Consider the following 21,692-nt stretch of genomic DNA (forward strand, 5'->3'; position numbering starts at 1 on the left):
TCTATTTATCGGTTAAATACAATTATTTGGGTTTTTAAACTTATGATGAATTGTATGAACATGTATTATCAAAACAATGATCGGATTTGTTGGCAACCACCCCGGAAGAGTGGTGCAAGTTAAATGCGGACGGTGCCAAGCATTTTACGACAGGTAGAGCATCAACTGGCAGACTGATTTGAGATAACAGAGGCAAATGGATTACTAGTTAGAGTGGAAATATAGGCATATGATCTCTAATTGGTGCAGAACTATGGGCTATTATGGATGGTTTAGATATAGCATGGAAGAGAGGGATTAAACAAATACTGGCGGAAAGTGGCAGTTTGACTGCAGTTAATACTTTTAATGGGCAAGCAGAGGCAGTCAACTCCAGTTTAGTGCAAATTATTAGACATCAGATGGATTGAAATATTAAGGTACTGTATGTTCCACGTTTAACTAATATGGTTGCGGATAATATGACAGCTCTAAGCGATCATAATCCAATTGGATTGCCCATTTACGATTGTCCAAAACAAATTGCTATGGAATTACTACAAGAAAGTGTTGGTAAACACTGTAAAGTTTACTATGACTAATTGTGTTTAGTTTCTTCTTCTTACCAAAATAATAATAATTTCACATAAATTTTATAAAAATTCACATCATTTAATTAAGTCCAACTCATATAATTAACATGATTTTTTAAAATACTTTATTACTCCTTTTTCTAACATAGAAGAGGGGATGAAGCCTCGGCAGGGAGGGTTTTGGCGGTCTAGCTAAATGGGATAATTGTAATTATAGACCCTAATAATATTTAATTAGCCAATTTAAGCTTTTAAAACCTCTAATTAATTTAAAATTTTCATTTTTAACCCTTTAATTTTTTGTAATTCATTTTAAACTCTAGTAAACTTTAGTGGGAAATTTTGATGTATATGGTAGTTTTAAATGATATTTAGGGTTTTGGACCGGTTTTGAAAAAAGAAATATATTTATTAATATATATAAATAAATGAGCTATTATTTAAAAATATTTTTAACATAATAATATATAATATATATTTTTATTATATAATTACATATTTATTGTTTTTTATATAAATAAAAGAGTTGTTAATTAAAAATTATTAATAATTAATTAATTTAAAAAAAATTAAAACAAGATGAAATAAAAAATACAAATATAAGTAGGAGAGAAATTAAACCCAAAGCTCAATGATAATAATTATCTAACCAAATCAGCTAATGTGTTAAGTTAATAAAGAAAACACATTTTGTAGGATTTTTTTTCAGACAAGTTAATAGAAAAGTTTCCTATAAGACACGTTTTCTGTTTCTTCTCTCAAAATTAACTTACTTCTCTAAATATTTAAAAAAAACGACCTAAAACCTTAAATATTATTTAAAATTCACATCTATCCTAAAATTCTACAATTTTCTCTCACCTCTTAAAAGATCATGACTTCATCCTTGGATAGAAGAATCTTTATATTCATTATAAAAGTATAAAGACCAAAATTCAATCCCCGTTATATTACAAGAACTTGTAACAGTGTAATAAGTGTATTATATTAATGTTTATAATTTTAAACCAATAAATAATTTTTCTTCTGACATTTGTTTTTTTTGTTTTTTTTTTAATTGGAACAACATGTGATTAGTTAGTGAGATATTCGAGATTTATTCAACATGGAAACTTAAAATAATATAATTTTTTACTGAAATTTTAGACCTCAATTTTAGAGTTAGCTAATTCATTATTTTTTAGAATATAAAATTATTGTTATAAAATAAAAAGATAAAAAAAAACAACTAAGAGAATATGAGAGTAAAGAGAGAGCATATTCTATTGATTAGTCGAAATATTTTATTGAAACTTTGAAAAAGTTTTGTAAATATTTCGATTAATCAATAAAATACGCTCTCTTTTGTTCTTTCATTATTTTTTGTTATATACTCTCTGCCTATTTATTTTATAATAATTACTAATTTCAGCTTAAAAGTTCAAATAATTGTATAAAATGATTAATTATTGAAATAAAAGATTTTATTAATTGGTGTTTATCAATACTATTATTTTTTAGTTGTTGTTTACAATAATTCTTATATTGAAGTTATTTATTTTAGGTAAAATGTAAATACAGTCACTTTTGTTTGCCTCTGATTATATTTTAGTCACTTATGTTATTGTTTTGTTACGAAGTAGTCACTCTGTCGTTAAGCTCCGTTACCTCTCTAACGACAATCCTACATGGCACTGCAAAATGGGTTTTAAATAGCAACTTGAATGTCCAATTGGGATGAGAATAGTTTTTTGAGTCAAAATGGAAAAGAAAACTAAAAGAAAAAAGGAGACGAACAAATTTTTATTTTCCAGTTCAAGATGTAATTCATTTAAATTTTTTAATTAATTAAATCTATTTAATTAAAAACATATTCTGTCCCAGTTGGACATTCAAGTTGGCATTTAAAACCTATTTAGACTGTCATGCAGGATTGTCGTTAGGGAAGTAACGGAGCTTAACGGCAGGGTAATCACTTCGTAACAAAATAATAATGTAAGTGACTAAAATGTAATATAAAAAAAATTTTATAAAGTTAAATAAAAACAACTATTTTTCTTATATTTACTAAATGTAATGCTTTAAATTACCATTATTTGACATACACTCATTAATATTTCCAAACTTTAATTATATTTTTTAAATTAATTCACTTAATTGTGGATATTAATAAAAATATTTATTTATCGCTTTTTAATGAAATTAGATAATTTATTGTAGTTCCTTCATAACTCATAAATAGAAGAATAATACAATTCAAAGCACTTAAACTCACATTCTCTTACATCGAGGACAATATTCATACTAATCGAATTAAGATTTAATCGATTGCAATAAATAATAATACTTGAATTTAATACAAACAATAAACAACTTTAAATTTCTAAATAAAATTTACAAAAAAAATACATATATAGACATACTATTTTACACATGAATAGAATTCTAAAATTACGGATAAATCTCCCTTAATTATATCGGATTAGTCGATTAAACAAAAAATTGGCCAAGGTTTTAATCTTTAGAAAAGTATTAGATCATTTAATTTGAAAACCGGTATAAATTGATTAAATTAAACAATCAAACTGAAATTTTAAAATTTCTTATATAATTTAGAATAATTTATTTACTTAAATCAAACGGATCAGTTAAATTGATTAGATCGATAAATCAATACCGTTTTTAAATTTTTTTTGGTAATTTTTTTAATGATTAAATTGTTTACATTTTCTTTAATTGTCACACTTTTCAATCTTCATTTTTATAATCACTGAAACAGAAAAAATAACCGTTGCAAATATCCACGTGTCGCGTTACCTATCCACCTGTCATCTTCATCTCATCACCCACCCACTCGCCGTAGATTCTCCAAAAATTCACCCTTCTCTCTTTCTCCTTCAGACTATTCTTTTCTTTCTTAAATTTGCTCTGCTTTTTTAGCAAAAAAAAAAAACTCTCCTTCTTCAATTCCTCTCAAATCCCTTCCCCACCCAAACAAGCTTTATTTTTGTTGTTGTAAATGGGGTTTCTTTAAATAACCAGAAACTGAAGAATAATGTTGCCAGTTTCTTACAACTTTGCTTCAATAATTTTCCCTGTTCAGTTCCTCTGTTTTGTCTTAAGCTTCAACAGTATCTTTTCAACCACAGAGTTTGATTTTGGAACCTTGTCTCTCACCAGTTTGAAACTGTTAGGGGACGCTCACTTAAGCAACGGGAGCGTCAGGCTCACTCGCGACGTTGAAGTACCGGATTCCGGTGCCGGTAGAGTTTTATATTCAAAACCGGTGAGATTCAGACAACCAGGAACTCATAAACTTTGTAGTTTCTCCACTTTCTTCTCATTTTCCATCAGTAACCTTAACCCATCTTCCATCGGCGGTGGTTTAGCCTTTGTCATTTCACCGGACAGTGATTTCGTCGGCGCCGGTGGGGGTTCATTGGGACTTCTTGATGATAAAGGTCAAGCATTGGGTTTCGTGGCGGTGGAATTCGATACTCTCATGGACGTTGAATACAAAGACATTAATGGTAACCATGTTGGGTTGGATCTGAACAGTGTAGTTTCATCACAAGCTGCAGATTTGGGTGGTTTAGATATCGATCTAAAGAGTGGAAATGTTATTAATTCATGGATCGAATACGATTCTTCATTTGGGGTTTTGAATATTTCGATTTCGTACTCAAATTTGAAGCCTAAAAGCCCCATTTTATCAGTGAGTTTAAGCCTTGATCAGTATGTTAATGATTTCATGTACGTAGGATTTTCAGGCTCAACACAAGGAAGCACTGAGGTTCATAGCATAGAATGGTGGAGTTTCAGTTCAAGGTCAGGATCAGGGCCAACATCTCCGCCGCCGTCATCTGCGACTACTTTAACAAACCCAACCGCGGATTCCGTTAAATCACCGCCGCCTCTTCCGCCGTCTTCTTCTTCTCCTTCTCCTCCTTCTTCTTCATGCCATAACCAGCTTTGCAGAGAAGGTCCAGGAGCTGTAGCAGGGGTGGTAACCGCCGGAGCTTTCTTTTTAGCTCTATTTGCCGGTGCTTTAATCTGGGTTTACTCTAAAAAGTTCAAACATGAGAACAAATTAGGCCAATCTTTTGCATCGGAGATAATCAAATCGCCAAAAGAATTCACTTACAAAGAGCTTAAAGCCGCCACGAGATGCTTCGATGCCAATAGAATCATCGGCCATGGTGCTTTTGGGACTGTTTATAAAGGTATTTTGCCGGAAAATGGCGACATTGTAGCTGTCAAAAGATGTAGTCATAACAGTCAAGGGAAGAACGAGTTTTTGGCTGAGTTATTAATAATCGGAACTCTAAGGCATCGAAATCTTGTAAGATTACAAGGATGGTGCCATGAAAAAGGAGAGATTTTATTAGTTTATGATTTAATGCCTAAAGGGAGTCTTGATAAAGCTTTGTTTGAAGCCAAAACGCCATTGCCATGGCCTGAAAGGCAAAAAATTTTATTAGGGGTGGCCTCAGCATTAGCCTATTTACATCAAGAATGTGATCGGCAAGTTATTCATAGAGATGTTAAAACCAGCAACATAATGTTGGATGAAGCTTACAATGCCAAGCTCGGAGATTTCGGTTTAGCTCGGCAAGTTGAACACGATAAGTCCCCGGATGCAACGGTAGCCGCCGGCACGATGGGGTATTTAGCTCCCGAATACCTTCTAACAGGACGAGCGACGGATAAAACCGACGTGTTCAGCTACGGAGCGGTTGTCTTAGAGGTAGGTAGCGGAAGAAGACCGATCGAGACAGGGAAAGCTCCGGCTCGTGTGAGTGGCAATTTGGTGGAATGGGTTTGGGGTTTACATAAAGAAGGTAAATTGTTAACCGCTGCCGATGCTAAACTCGAAGGTCGTTTCGAGGAATCCGCGATGAGACGAGTACTTTTGGTCGGGTTAGCTTGTTCACACCCTGATCCATTGGCTAGACCCACTATGAGAAGTGTGGTCCAAATGTTGGTGGGTGAAGCTGAGGTCCCAATGGTTCCAAGAACCAAACCATCAACAAGTTTTAGCACTTCCAATCTATTGTTAACATTACAAGACAGTGTATCTGATTACAATGGCATTGTCACCATCTCTAGTTCTTCATCAGACAATAGCTACATTGGTCTTGATCTTGTGTAATAAAAGGAAAAAAAAAATCAAACTCATGTATATTGCTTATTTGATTATTTATGTATGACACAATAACATGTAATTTAAGCATACAAAAAAAGTTTTTATACTAAAAGTCAGATTATATTTTATATCATCTACTTAGAGAAATAGTTAAATTTATCTCCGTACATCAGATTGAAATATAAATAATTTCACATGACGTATCATATATGCCTGATTAGAGGGGAAATGATGAAAATTTTGGGGGTTTCGATCAATTGCTAATGTTATCCATGGTACAATGTAGTTGGAGACAAATGAAAATGGTGGGAGTCAATTTTCTTAATAGAATATGATGGGTATTTTATATTGTAGATGATGGTTAGATAGTTGCTTTCACAAGCAATCTCCATTGTTAAAAGGCATACCCATTAGTTTGAGTAGAGGCTTGGTAAAGTATACTTAAGGAAAGGTGCACAGTTATTACATTTATTAATTATTATGACTTTTAAACCAATATTTTTTTAATAACATAATTAAAAATTTTACATTAAATTTTTTATAAAGAATCAAATTATTTTTTAATAAAAATGTTGATCGAATCATTACTTTTTTAACGATGCGGATGCGATATGTTTTTTTTATTATCACCTTTTAAAATTTATAAAAATATTTTAAAAAAAGCTTATAAGAACAAAAAAAAAGCATGAAGTTTACACGGATTGTAATGCGAGTTGTCATATTTAAAAATTTATCATTTTAGTTAGTATTTTCTATTCTTTTAAAAGGTTTATGGTTAAATTTAGCTTTAAACAATAAAAATTGAATTAACAAGCAATACAGACATTAAGGACTAAATTTACCATTATATATATTTTTAAATAGAATATTTTGAAAGATTGTCTTGATTAGGGTTTTAGATAAAATGAAAAATATTTCATTTAGGCTCTTTAATAATTTATGAAATTTTAAATTAATAACGATAAAATTACTTTTTATAATTACATTTTTACTATCGTAAAATTTCAAAATTATCACTATCATGATTTAAATTTTCTTTTCTTTCAAATTTTTTTAAATTTAACGTGACGTTATGATCGTTATTTTTTAATTCCGAAACGTTTACATCAAAGGGTGACAATTGAAAAAAAATTAACAAATTCAACATTGTTTGAGTTTCTATCATGTTTGGTAATAAATGAAAAAATGATGAAGCAATTGCATGGGTGGGGGGTTGTTGAAGAGAAAGGTAGGAAATAAAGTTTCATTTAATCTTGTAGTATTGATTTACCTTTTCTTAATAGACTTTACTTAGACGTTTTTTCCCTCTTCTTTTGCATCTTTTAGAAGCATTTTTGGTTTTGCTTGAGAAAGTGAGATTTAAGCTTTCTTGTTATAAGTTAATTGCATGAAATGTCCTCAAATTATAAATCAATTTTTAAATTGGTCATCTATTTATACTTTTTTTTAAATGGCTAAAATATACTTTAGGTCCTTATACTTTTTTGCGCATTTTGAGTTTAGCCTTTGTACTTTTATTTTCTTTTTTGCGCATTTTGAGTTTAGTCTTTGTACTTTTATTTTGAAAAACAAGTTTAATTGTTGACATGGTTAAAATAATTTTGTTAAATTTAGGTTCGATTTAACGTCTTTTTTTTTTTGTTATATGGCTAATAAGTGAGTATTTGTTTCATTTTAAATGCCGAACTCTGGGGAGCTCTGGAGGGTCTTCAACTTGCTTGAAGTTGACGTTTTTAAAGGGTTGTACTTGAGATGGATAGAATGACTGCAATCCAGTTAATTTAAGACGGATCAGTTGAATTACATCATTCAACAATGTTGCGAACTATTAAAGAAATGATTCAACGTCCTTGGAGGATTATGGTGACACATGTATTCAGAGAGAATAACTAAGTTGCTGATGGTTTGGTAGTAATGACATTCGTAAGGCCTCTGGGCATGTATGCAATCCCCGGATGAAATCCTTCAAAAGCTACATGACGATTGCTACGAAATGACTTGGCTTCACTTAGTCTAGTTATGGTTTTGTCCTCCTTAATGTACCAAAAAAAAATGTTACACAGTAAGTTTAGTAGTAGAATTTTAACTATGTTAACAATTGAGCATGAAATTTGGAATTTTAAAAGTAAAAGGATTAAATTCCAAATGTATTAAGAACATCAATTCAGTAGTGAAATAATTAGAAGCATATTCGCTTTACAAAATAAAAAAAAAATTGTCTTTTTACTTTTTTATGTAAAATTTATAAAAATCAATTTAAGCCTTTAAAAAATTAAAAATATATATTCAAACTTGATAGGACTTAAACTTAAGACAACTCGGGACTAAATATTCAATTTTACTATTTCAACCAAGATTTCATTTAATTTTTTATAAATATATTTTTCACCGAGTGTTCATAATTTAATAAACTTTGAATTATTTCAATTGAGTCCTCAAATTAAAATATCATTTTGATCACGATACTTTATTTTAAAGTCCAAAAACTAATTTAGAATTTAGCTCATTAGTTGGAGATATCCTATGAATTAACTATTTAATCTTGCTTTTTATTCAAGTTGTCGCAATGTCATATCACCCATAACCGTTGAGTGAAATAAAAAAAAAACAAAAAATTAAAAAAAATTAATAATTTTATTATAAATTTTGATTATATATGTTCTTTTTTACATAATGCTTAGAATTATCCGGGAGGATAATTTGTTTCAGCGTACTCAAACTCACGTCCTCTTATATTGACAACAATAACTATATCAATCGAATTAAGACTTAATTGACAAAATTATATATTTTAAATGTGGTTAAAGACACCTTCATTCCATGTAATGTTTATAGGTTAAGACTCTTCCTAGGCAAATTTGCATTAAATAATTTAAAATCTAAATTTATTTATTTTTTATAATAAATTTAATTTTTATTATTTAAATTTGAATATGATTTAATAATATTATTGGGTGAATATCTAAATTCGTAAACATATTAAAAATTTAAAATAATTTAAATTTTTTATATAGTATTGTTTTTAGATCAGATAATAATAATTTTAACGTCATTTTTATATAATAATTTTGTATAAATCGAATCGATGATCGAATTGATCGGATTATCAATTTTTATTTCAATAGATTTAACTATTAATTCAATCATTACAAAAACAAAAAATTTCAAAAACTCTAACAAAATAATAAAAAAGAATAGAAAAAACTATGAAATAAATAATAATTAAAATATAAACATTTAACTAACAAATTATATCAACAAAATTAAATATTTAAACTAATTTAAATTTGGATCAACGGGGTTTTACCAATTTGACCATTTTTTTTGTTTCAGAATACTAATTGAATCAATTATCATTGATTTTCGGTTCAACCAATTAATCCGATTCAACTTAGCAGACATGTCATATAGTAGATTCGAGCATAAAATTTAAATATTTTTGTCCAATAAATATTTTAAATTTTTTTAAATAATTATATATATATATGTATATATATTTGTGTGAAATGTAAAGTTACAATTAAAGTAACATGTCTTTTGGCATTAGATATATTATTTTCACTAACACTTTTAAGCTAAAGTTATGCCACTACATAATAAACATTTTCGACAAATGTTGTGTTGTTTCAACACAATTATTTAGATGCAATTTTTAGGAAAAAGAATAATTATTGTTATTCTAAAAAATAAAAAAAATAAAAAATTATAAAATTCATTTGTAATGAACTTCACATTTAACCATCTAAATTATAAATAAAAAAATAGATATATTCCAAAATTTTTTTTTGGGTAAACTACATTTAAAGTTATTAAATTAATAGAAATTTATGTTTTGGTCGTTCAGATTCGAAAAATTACAAAATAGTCATTGAACTGTTCAAAAGTTTCCATTTAAGTTACCGAGTTGTTAAAATTGTTGTTGTATAACGTTTTCTGTTCGCACTACTTGCACAGATAAAAATCTCTCATTTCTCTTCTCTTCTACAGCTCATTTTTTTCTTCATAAAACATATTTGAACATCATGAATCTACAAACTAAAATTTAAATAACTTTCTTTTTCGATTTTCGACACTTGCCTTTAAATAGACTTAGGTCTAAGATATATTATTCTACTTGTCAAGGGTATAGATCCATTACACCAATTATAAAATCGTTGTTTGGAGCTTGCTAACCATTAAAAAAAAAACTCAATATAGTCCAATGATTTAAATAAAAAACTTTAGAATAATTTAATAATAATTTTGTATCTATTTAAAATTAAATGACTAAAACGTAAATTTATTAATAGTTTAATAACTTTAAGTGTAATTTACCCTTAAATAAAAGGGAGTTAGAAACAAAAATCCCTAGTTGTTTTCACGAATTTATTGAGATTATCATTGCATGTGGGTAGAATTATAAATGTTTTGTCATTTAATCATAAATTTACCGTGGGGAAAAGATGAAAGACTTGTATTTTGTGTTGTTTTCATTGGGGCTCTCTTGGATTTTTTTGCCGACGTGCATTGTTCCTAAATTCAGATATTCAGACATTAAAAAAATAAATTAAAAAAAGAAGTCACCACTGAGTCACTAGTTCTGACTGCCCTGACCAGCTCTAAATTTTATGTTTACTAAAACTGCTTCTTCATTGATGTTGATGGTGACTGTTTTGTATTTTACCACTAATTTTTTTTAAAAAATATTTAGATTGTAATTTGTAAATGAATATTTTAATTTATTCAATTCTAGTGAATTTTGTTGACCGTTGGATGAACAGTACGTTTAACTGCTGTCAGTGTAATTACAACGGTGGTTATGAGATTAAATATTGTAGCGTGAGATAAAAATAAACTTAAACGCATCACACTGGAGTTAAACGTTTATCCAAATGGGCCCTAAGAAAATAATGTAAGGTTAGTGTTAAGGAGGAAGATGTATATGGATTGCTTGCCCTTTTGCCTTGGAATCGAGATCAAATGGTATTGTCTGGCCTATGAACATTTAACTGAAACCAAACTCAGTTACTTAATTGAGACAAAAGAAAGCTCAATATCAAATCGAAAAAATTCAGATATCAAAATGAACATTAAAATTAAATTTAGATACCAAATTGAATATTGAATCTAAACCCGGGTATCAAATAGTGCGTTAATAATTTCTTTTAATATTTAAATGGGCTATCTTTAATGCATACCTTTTAGAGTAAAAAGCTCAATACCTCAATTGGATCCATTACAAAAATGGGCTTCAAATTTCAACTGGATCATAAAAATGGCAGAAAAATACCCATATATCGAAACAGTCCATTTATAAATACAATCAGCTGCTTCACCTAAAAGTCGTGTTCATTTGATTTTTTTTTTCCAAATTTCTGAAACTTTTTTTGGTCCAAATTCGTGTTCACAGTTGAGTTCGCAGCGATGTCGAACGAGTTCGCCGATAAGGTACATCCCTCTTTTGATCGCTTGTTATTTTTTTTTAAATTTCAAGATTTTTTTGTTTGAATCTCATTTTGACTGGCTATTCAACGAGATCCGTGCTAAATTAATTTGAAAATTTCCTTCTAATTTATCGATCTGGTTTTGTTTCTTTGTCTATTTGCATGTTATCGTGCCGATCTATTGTTTTTACAAGTTTAATTTGGGTTCTTTTTATTTATTATGAGAATTTCGCATTCTGATTCTCTCAATTTAGATTTCCCCCTTTTAGTAAGATCTTTGGAGATTATTGCATATAAATTATCTAATTTATAATTTATTTATTCATTTGGAGAAAATTTTTAATGCTTTCTTTGAGCAAATAATCTCCTCTTCATTGAGACAAAGAAGAGAAAAGAAAAGAAAAAAGTATTTTTCTTGTTGATCATTGACGTGTTTTGGCCCATTTTTAATGCACAATAATGGTAATGATAGTAATTGATGATGTAAATATTGGTTATGTTTCCATTGATTTATGAGTTGAAGATGAGCTGAGAAGTCATTGAAATCGTTGTATGTTTGATAGTTCTTGGAATATGAACACCATTTTTGAATGGGATTCGAATAATCAACTCGGACCGAATTTAATTGTTTGATATCAATACTCCTAATGAATTCTGAAAACAGGGTAAAGCCTTGCATTTTACCCTATCTATTTAAAAAAGTGGGCAAATTAGTTTTGTAGGTTAGATCGGCGAGCAAACAAGTATTTTTGTTAAAAATTTCTTTCATTTCTACTGTTAAAAACTAAGGACATGTGACACATGTCATTGTCCGGTATACAAATGGATGAATTTTTTTAAAATGAAAGGATTAATTTGCTTTTTAATTTTACGCACAGAGACAAATTTGCCTATTTTTTGAGTGCTGTGGTTGAAATGCAATCTGATTCTTACTACAGTGATTTTCTTATTACTTTTACCCTGAAAACAGAAAAGAAAAGGGAAAATGGAGGCTGAATTCTTATGTGGACAACCCGAAAATTTTTCCAATGGCTGTCAAAATATGATGTCCCTTAACAGTTTTTTCTTTTTCTTTTTTTACTATCACCATTTCCCTAGCATAATAAATATGCCTGGTCCGCTTACATGGTATGTTTTTACAGGCTTCTTGATTACGAAACATCTCCGGTAAGCTAGCAGTGTCTTAATAGAAACCTTGTGTAATCGATTACGATAGATGTATCTTTTGATGCATGTATTTACCATCTATGCTTCTTGGACTTTTCATTTTTTATATAAAAAGTTTTTAGGGGTCTCAACTCTCAATAGAAACCTTGTGTGATCCTTTTACCTCTAATCATAAAGAACAATAGATTTATCTTTCGAAGCAATGCATTTATATGCATGTATTTACTCTGTATGCTACTTGGACATTTCGTTTTTCCGAACATATTCGAATTGGGTTCGGGGTCCTCCAAGTATCTGTGGTTTGCTACATATCTTTGTTCATCCAAAATTTACTTACATCGTAATAATTTAGTTTCTGGTGATGCAATAGGGGGACAAGATTATCTATGAAACCGAAGCCAAAGGGTTCAACCCGGGATTGATTGTATTGCTGGTTATTGGTGGACTACTGATAACATTCCTTGTGGGGAACTACATACTTTACTCGTACGCGCAGAAGACTCTTCCTCCTAGGAAAAAGAAGCCCGTATCCAAGAAGAAGATGAAACGAGAGAGGCTGAAGCAAGGAGTCTCAGCACCAGGGGAATAGGAATTCAAGGTCCGACTTTTCTCTTTTTTCGACATTGTTAAAAACTGTTTTGTTCACAATTTCTGTCCAGTTTCGAGAGTTAAAAACTTCAACATCTGAATTATAAGTAAACCCCATACTCGGGTAAGACTAGAGAGTAAAATACTGTTCCTTTGTTCGTCGGATGCAGTTTATGTGTCACATTTTCGTTGCATTTTTTTTCATGTTTCCATTGATCTCGGTACTTGTCTCGTTTCGGTTCAGCCGTAAACATGCAACCAAGATAATGGCTATACTTGGTGCTTCGTAGGGTTACTTTTTTTTGGTTAGAAGTGTCAGATATTAGTGTTCAAACTTTGGATTATTTGAATGCATGCCATGTTGAAAAATAATGTCTTTTCATATATCATCATTTCAAAAAAGGAAAGCATTGAAATCCGGAATTTAATTCAATCGGTTTATACCGATTCTTCTCGTGGGGCGAATCTTTGTAATTTTTGTAAAATTCGTAAAGTTATTTGCATAATTTACTATCGATAGAAATAAAATAAATTTGGATAATGAATATTTGAGAGTTAATATCCCCATCTTACTAATATTCTTTTTCAATCCACTACAAATTAGAGATCATAAAAAAAAATTGCATTCAAATATTCATATACAGTTGGTTTTTTATCTATTATTTTAGATTTATCGGTATTTTTAAATATTTTTCAGATATATGTATTTATACTCTTAGTTTTAGCTTCTTGATAAATTATATATTATTTTGATAAAAGAACAAACTATCATATTATGTATATATAAATATTTCTCAATTACATCTATATAAATATATTTATATGTAAATATAATTTTAAAAATGATTAATTTAGGCTCAAATTTAATAGCTTTTAATTTGAGTATAATTATAGAAAATTTAAAGTGTTTAAATAAAATTTTAAAAATTAATTTAAAATATCAAAATTTTCCAGCTTGATTGAAATAAGTTGAAATGATTGAAAATACACCGAAATTTTGACTGAAACATTACATAAATTACTTTGTATCAGTTTAAGACTAAAACGGTACATATTAGTCGGTACAAACAATTCTGACTACCATGCCACTAATAGCCCTATGTGAGTGAAAGAAAATATAATATATATTATAGTTTATTTTAAAAAGAATAGTAAAAATATATCTATAATATATACAAATTTAGTTTAAAGAAATTTTTAAAAATATTGGAATACATTTTATTGTTTATTATATTATTAAATTGATACTAAAATGATTAATTTATTAATAATTATTATGTAATAATAACAAATTAATATTAATTAACTTTTAATTGACGCGATAATATATTAATGTGAAGTTCGTTAATTTAGTCATATATTTTAAAATAGCATCATATATATTATTAATTTATAACAATTTTAAATCTATAAAATATTCAATATAAATGAATAAATTAAAAATAATAAAAATTTAAGTTTTTATAATTTAAATAAATTAATATTTATTTACAAATTAAATTTTATTTTAAATACGATAATAATTAAATAATGTTAAAATCAAGTTTTTTTTTAATTAATAGAAGCTGAAATGTGTGAGATTAACTTTATAAAAAAATATTATTAATATATTGATAATATAATAGTATATATATTGTATCAATTTTTATTTATTTATTTCTGAATTTATATATCAAAACTTGAAAGAAAATAAATATATTCTATAATAAATCATTTATTTTATAATTAATTAGAAAAACATATTTTTTATTGATAAATGCTAATCTTAATCTAATCAAATCAGTTCAATCTAATATAAACCCTACCTCAAAAAACAGCATGAATTAGATCTATCAGAAAAATTAAGATAAAGAAAATCATTTAAAATTAGTATTTTGTGGTAACTATATTTCTCATGATTTTTTAAATCTATAAAACCAATGAATGTATAAAACTAATATATAAGCTTTACCTTAATTTTTGATAACAATTTGTTAATATATACTATCAAGGGTTCAATTATCACCCGTGTGAATGAAATATATTTTGTAGTTAGTTGTTTACCACTTTAGAGAATACCGAGATGAGGGAATTAATCACTGCTACCAGTAGTAGATATACTAATTTCAACAATCATTACCACATAATTAAATTTTTTATACATATTAAATTACACTTATCATTTTAAATTAACTATCAATTTATTATTATTACAGTCATATACTAATTAAAATTAATATTTAACCTTATAAATAGATACATGAATAAGGTATCTTTGTTCAAGTAATATTTAAAGAATTACTAGAACATAACCTTTTTGTAGTATTTGTCAATTGAGTCTAGTTCAATTAGCTTAGACATTGTAGTCAATGCAGGAAGACGTAAGTTCGAATGCGCTTCACTGAAACGCATTATCCTCTTATTTATGGGTTAAAAAGAGATAATGAGAAATTTGAAGTGTCGAGAAGAGTAAATATGATCATATAATGAGATTGTTAACAAAATAAAAAATAAAAATAAAAAACTTTTTGTAGAATTTTATATCTTAAATTATTATTTGATTTTAATAATACTTAAAACAATTGTTATTGTTTTTATCGATGCGTAACTATCTAGTTATTCTGTTAGCCATGCCAATTTTTAACAGAAAAAAATGGATAAAATTTTCAACAAAAAAGGACTAATTTACTCTTTGATTTAAGGTATAAAAACTAATTTGCTCATTTTTTTAGTACAAAGAACAAAATGTAATCTGACTGCTAATATAGGAGCCTCAATAATACTTCAAAATTAACATTTCAAAATTTCGGACTGAAAATTAACATTTCAAAATTTACAAGTACCATTTATTAACCAAATTATACAAACTGAATTCACACAAAACAGAAACCATCCTTACAAATTGACCCAAATAAAATATTTAAAACATAATATATTTATACACAAAATGTATATGATCTGCCCATAACAGAGCAATCAACTTTCATACTAGAAATGTAACATAAAGCTGCTTTTTAACTTTATTTTCACAACATAAACACCACACACAATATATTTTTCACAACATAGACATCAATCACACAACAAAATGTTGTTGAGCTAGCTACTAGATTACCTTTAGTTATAAGGTAGGGAATGGGCAGAGCATGAAATTAGGCTCCACGAGCCATGGTTTGCTCGCCAGGAGGGACCATGGTGAAGACAGGTTGAGCATTGAACCCTGGATGGTGCAACCTTCGACGAATCTCGCGACCTTCCTGACAAACGGCACAAGGATGGCACAAAACATGGGTTGCTAAGTCACAGGTTAATTCACATTGTTCACGTTGCAACTCATCTTCTACGCAGCTTCCACAACATCCACATGACCTATGGAGTGCCTCGCAGCTTCCCTGTTCATCCAAAGGAAATTGATGTTATATGGACTCAAGGGCGAGTGCTAGAAACGGAATCCATCCATTTGGACTGGACTGACTCGAGGTCAATTTTTCTTTGTCCAAGCACAAGCTAGATGGAATCGGATGCCAAAAATAGATACTTAAAACAGAAAAAAGAGTTGGACCAACATAGAAGATAACCACAAAATTAAGCCTTCAAAGGTAAAAGTACCATGAAGACCCCTATAATAAGAGTCAAATTGTACTTTTAACCCCATTACTCAAAAAATGAGCAAGCCAGTCATTTCTATTAAAAATTTCATCTATTGCTACTATTAAAAACTAGTGTAGCTGATGAAGTAGTCAGATAGTTACTCGTGGTATGCCCTGTGTATCTCTTGTTGACATACATGGACTGGTTTTTAATATTAAAAATAGATGGAATTTTTAACAGATTAACCAATTTTCTCTTTAATTTAACATATAGGGACTAACTTGTCCTTTTCTTGAGTAGAGGGAACAAAATACAATCCGACTTTTTCCGGTATAGGGAAAAGGCCATAACTTAGAACTAAAAGAAATGGTTTCAAATATTAGTATTCGAACTTCAAATCTACTAAACGTCTCCTTTAAAAAGGTGATTGGATGAATCAACTAAGCTAAACCTGGGATTCATATTGTTCTTTTTATTTTAGGCATAAAGCTCCTTGTTGTCCTTTTACACGAAAAACACAACCAAGAGATGAACTAATTCAATAGTTCAAGGTAACAATTTGTACGGAAATGAGTACACAACCAAACATCGACTTCCCTATAACCATAGGATGGTAGATGGTAGAAGACATCAAACTACGTTATTACTATCGGAAAAGAAACATCGGTTGACAAAATATTCTATATACAGATAGAAAGCAGTTTCAAACACCAAATGCAAAGCCATACTATGCTTAATGAACTAGTTATACTCATCATCTCAAAGATGAAGTTAAAGAAGATGAAAGATATAAACAACTTGCCTCAAGATTAAACTTTCGCCGAATGGCAGTACGAGTAGGGTACGAAAACCATGGTGCAAGGCAATTCCAGCCAAAAAATGAATTACCAATTAAGTAAAGAACCGAGTATGGCAAGCAGTGATTCGCAAATGTCCCAGGATCAGATCCAAGTCTTTCGACATTGGTTCCATATAGCACACAAGGGACCAAGCTTCCAAGGAGACCTAGCCAAAAAACATCACACTTTGAAATCCCAAGCAAAATAAGCACACATAAATTAATCCAAATTCGAACTACAAAAAACATAAAAGGTCTGAGATTTGAATCCAAATCTGCTAAATATCAACTCAGCTAACCACATGAACCGGATTAAAACCTGAGTTCATAAGTCAAATCCGCTAAATATAATACAAGATATCGAAATTTGAATCCAAATCCGCTAAATATCGCCTCGGCTAACCTATGAACCGGATTAAGCTTCAGTTCACTAGCCAGAATCTATCTTTTCTTTACACAAATATAATTGATCTTTTGATTTTTTCCCATTTTTTTTCCATTCTAAATTCCAATTTCTCTACAATCAAGAACAATTTTCTTTTACACAAAAACAATAATAAGAACATCAGCTTTAAGCTAATAACTATGTTCAATCAATTGCATATATGGTGGCATAGATTTCTAAGCAATTGACAATTTATCTTTCTAATCTATGGAAATATCCCAAATTTCATAAATGATTAAAAAAATCCCAAATCGAACAAATTCATCAGAGTATCAGATCCAATAAAAAGACTTACAAACTTCAATGTCGCTGCTGCAAAATTCATCGTTACGGCCAAGACAAGCAAGGAGAGATGAGTTCCATTGAGATCGACCCAAGGGTTCTCCGACGACACTCCGGTGGACCAACGGCAACCCATCAGCTGTCCACCCAAACCCATCTCCGGTAGCAACTACCGGATGAGCTGGCACCTCGGCGGCAGCTTCTTTTGCCTTTTTACCACTTGGTTTCTCCTTCAAATCTTGGTCTGCCACTTGTTTGCTCAAAAGAGGACTCGATTCATGGTGCTCGTCGTTGTTGTTGTCATTAGAAATCGCCATTTTTTTGGTGGGATTTTCTCTCTTTTTGGATTTGATTTTGGAAGAGAAGATCAAATTTAAAACTCTAAAGAAAATCGTGGAATTAGATTCGGATCTAAAATTTTGACAGAAAAAAGAATAAGTGGTCACAAAATGGTCTCGATATTTTGGTGTTAGCTTCTTTGCGTGTAGGAAAATAGAAAAAAAGAAAATGGTTTTATTTCTGCTTCAAGTCCCTACATTTTTATGAATTTGAAATTTAGTTTCTTTACTTTTATTTTGTAGAATTTAATCTCTCTATTTGTCTTACTTGAAGATTAAAGTAAGAGAGTATTCAGTTTTTTCGATCAGTTCGATCAATCTTTTATTAAACTGCCTTAGCCAAACATGATCTATAAGAATTAATCTGTCTGAACTAAAGCTCAAGAATCGATGTAACCAATTTGATTTTAGGTCAATTGATTAATCGACTTAATTATTGGATTGGGTTTTGAGCTTGAATAATATGTATTTCTTTTATATATTACAAAGAGATAATTGCATCATATATTTCCAAACTATGACCTTCGTCTTAAACTCCAAAATGTTCTAATTACATCCTAAATTTTTTATTTGATATATAAAATCTTATATGTCATAATTTAAAATGAAAATTAAAAAGATATATAAAATTTTTCCACATAATTTTTAAAGCTAAAAATAAAGTAAGACAAAAAGAAATACAGTGAACGGTATTTTTTGTAAAAACTTCGAAACTTCAAAATCAATATTTTTATAATTTTCATTTTAAATTATATCACATAAGATGTGGCGTCTTATTTAACGGTTAAATTAACAATTTTAGTAATAGAAGGACCTTATTAATATAACATCTATAGTTTGAGGATGTAGTTAGAATATTTTAAAATTTGAAGAGCAATTTAATAAGAGGGTTATAATTTGGGGGTGTTTGGTGCAATTAACCTTATTATAAATTATAAACATATTTTTTTAAAAATAAATATTAAATTAAATATTTTTTTCTCTCGGATCAATTTAAAAATTCAAAACCTGATAACCAATTAAAATAACCAAAAAAATCGAAAAAATAACCTAAACCACTCAGATCAACAATCGATTAAATTATATCACGTGAGATCTAGTGTCTCATTTAAAGGTTAAATTAACAATTTTAGTAATAGAAGTACATTATTAATATAACATCTATAGTTTGAGAATGTAATTAGAATATTTTACAGTTTGAGGAACAATTTAGAACCAGGGTTATAATTTGGGGGTGTTTGGTGCAATTAACCCTACTATAAATTATAAACATATTTTTTAAAAAATAAAAAATATATTAAATTAAATATTTTTTCTCTCGAATAAGTTTAAAAATTCAAAAAATTATAACCAATCAAAATAATTAACAAAATCGAAAAAATAACTCAAACCACTCAAATCAACAATCGATTAAATCGACTTTTTCAATTTTAACCAATAATTATTCTCCCCTATATTAAAATCTAATTATTATGACTTTTTATAGATTATCGATTTCAATATTTAATATTTAATTGATAATATGTATTAAAATTTAACAAAAATCAGTCACTAATGTAGTCATTTTAAAATTTTTAATCAATTAAGTAAAAAACTAAACTTTTAGAATTAAAAGTAAAGTTATTAAATTTCAAAACTTCAAATATAACAGGGACTAAGGATTAAATTAGACCAAAAATGATTTATTTGTCTATTTTTTATAATATTGCTGTCTTAGTACAATTATTTTGATTCCATTTGTCGGAAGTTGATTTGTATTTATCATGTCTTAAGCCCAAACACGGCCCATTATTCAAAAATTTTAGTTTGAAGTCATAAATAAATTTTTTTTAAATATATTATTAATTTTTAATTAATAACTTTAACCACCAAATTTTTTTAAAAAAATTCACTTACATGGTAAATAATCCAGTTCTAATTAATTTAAAGAATAAGAATTTGGCTAAATATATTTTACTTATAAAAGATTCACGTAGATTTGATCATGGGCCACGCCATTCTTCTAGGCTTAAAGGCTCGTCTGAAAAGTGAGAGGATTTAAGCAAATATATAGACTCAAAAAATAAGTTTGGACAAAAAAATAAAGGTTGTTTTCTAAACGGATTGAGCCTCAAGTGAATTTTTTTGGCCGAGCCCAGATCTGTTTCTTTCTTTTTTTTTGCTGCTGTTTTCTTGTTGTTTTGCTATTATAATATTTTTTATTTTGCTGTTATTGTTATTTTTATTACTATTTTAGAGGCATTTGTTTATTGAATTGCAACTATCTTAGTGTTATTAAAGTATAACGAATTTTTTTAATATATTTTTAAATTGTTAGGAAACATTATTTTTATGTTTTTAGTGTACTTAATGTATTGTATTTTTTAAAATTTATTTTTGAATAAAAAATTAATACAAACGGGTTGGGCCAGACTCAAATTTAATATTTTTATTTAGATCAGACTTAGACAAAATTTTATACTTATTTTTCGAATTAAATTCAATCCTAAAAAACATACATTCAATATATTTTGATTAATTATTGTAGATAAAATTGATGTTAAACACCTTGGAATTAAACTTGGTTTAATTAATGCATGCAATTATGAATTAGTACTTATCATATTATGATTTAGTATGATTAACCATGATTTGACATTAGTCCACAAAATTCATTTCACTAACATGTGATTCAACAGAATAAATATTTTTGACATTTAAATTCTTCAAACTCCACAATTATTGCCTCTTTTGCTTGAATAAAATTAGGTTTTTTTTATGTTATTATTCTCATTAATTTATCTCTTGAATTATGGGTTTTCAGCTCAAAATTTAATCAATTTAGCTTAATTTAATAAATTTATTAGTTTTTTTATTTAAATGAAATAGAAGAAATAAAATAAAACTATGTTTGATAAATTGAAAAATTAAATTAAAAATATAAGTAGAAAATTTTAATTGTTGAATATAAGTTATGAAATATATTCAGTACATTACTTAAAATTAAATATCGAAAATAATTAGATTATTTGATAAAGAATAATATAATATTAAATGAAATATAATAAAATAAAAATAATTGAATTTATTATGTGTTAAGTGATAAGTAAATATTGTCAAAACCTAAAATTAGGTATAGTCCCTCCTCAACCTATAAATAAGAAGATAATGCGATTTGATGCACTTGAACCCACGTCCTTTTGCATTGGGAATAGATGTGCTCATAGGCTAGGTCGGGCCTAAGCATGATATTAATATACTTTATGCTTGCCCAAGCCCAACTTGGCTCGAAATATGACTTAAAATTTTGCCAAAACCTGCCTATATTTGCAAAAGACTAACCGAAGCCTATTTTAAACCCACCT

General features: G+C 28.5%; 3 protein-coding genes across 3 annotated transcripts; 2 read left to right on the top strand and 1 right to left on the bottom strand.

Moving 5' to 3' along the window:
• Positions 1-3,297: 3,297 nt before the first annotated feature.
• LOC107905288 (L-type lectin-domain containing receptor kinase VIII.1) lies at positions 3,298-5,825 on the top strand. The gene has a single exon (XM_016831914.2). The coding sequence runs from the start codon at positions 3,607-3,609 to the stop codon at positions 5,701-5,703; it is 2,097 nt and encodes a 698-aa protein (XP_016687403.2). The 5' UTR covers positions 3,298-3,606; the 3' UTR covers positions 5,704-5,825.
• A 5,125-nt stretch (positions 5,826-10,950) lies between these two features.
• On the top strand, positions 10,951-13,244 carry LOC121230450 (DNA-binding protein S1FA). Its single transcript, XM_041115277.1, has 2 exons — positions 10,951-11,124; positions 12,658-13,244. The coding sequence occupies exons 1-2, from the start codon at positions 11,101-11,103 to the stop codon at positions 12,874-12,876; spliced, it is 243 nt and encodes an 80-aa protein (XP_040971211.1). The 5' UTR covers positions 10,951-11,100; the 3' UTR covers positions 12,877-13,244.
• A 2,434-nt stretch (positions 13,245-15,678) lies between these two features.
• On the bottom strand, positions 15,679-18,506 carry LOC121230452 (cell number regulator 8). Its single transcript, XM_041115279.1, has 3 exons — positions 18,024-18,506; positions 17,248-17,450; positions 15,679-16,246 (listed from the first exon to the last, which is right to left on the bottom strand). Exons 1-3 carry the CDS (start codon positions 18,325-18,327, stop codon positions 16,007-16,009), a joined length of 747 nt encoding a protein of 248 aa, XP_040971213.1. The 5' UTR covers positions 18,328-18,506; the 3' UTR covers positions 15,679-16,006.
• Positions 18,507-21,692: the final 3,186 nt, after the last annotated feature.

Source organism: Gossypium hirsutum, chromosome A01, assembly GCF_007990345.1.
Source record: "Gossypium hirsutum isolate 1008001.06 chromosome A01, Gossypium_hirsutum_v2.1, whole genome shotgun sequence".
Classification (NCBI taxonomy): Eukaryota; Viridiplantae; Streptophyta; class Magnoliopsida; order Malvales; family Malvaceae; genus Gossypium; species Gossypium hirsutum.

What these genes read in the sequence shown, in the direction of transcription:
- LOC107905288 (XM_016831914.2), top strand. Translation starts at nt 3,607, where the DNA reads ATGTTGCCAGTTTCTTACAACTTTGCTTCAATAATTTTCCCTGTTCAG.
- LOC121230450 (XM_041115277.1), top strand. Translation starts at nt 11,101, where the DNA reads ATGTCGAACGAGTTCGCCGATAAG. An exon ending in CGAACGAGTTCGCCGATAAG is followed by an intron (nt 11,125 to 12,657) that starts GTACATCCCTCT and finishes GTGATGCAATAG; the next exon opens with GGGGACAAGATTATCTATGA.
- LOC121230452 (XM_041115279.1), bottom strand. Translation starts at nt 18,327, where the DNA reads ATGGCGATTTCTAATGACAACAACAACGACGAGCACCATGAATCGAGT. An exon ending in CAGCAGCGACATTGAAGTTT is followed by an intron (nt 17,451 to 18,023) that starts GTAAGTCTTTTT and finishes TTTTTTGGCTAG; the next exon opens with GTCTCCTTGGAAGCTTGGTC. An exon ending in GGCGAAAGTTTAATCTTGAG is followed by an intron (nt 16,247 to 17,247) that starts GCAAGTTGTTTA and finishes TTGGATGAACAG; the next exon opens with GGAAGCTGCGAGGCACTCCA.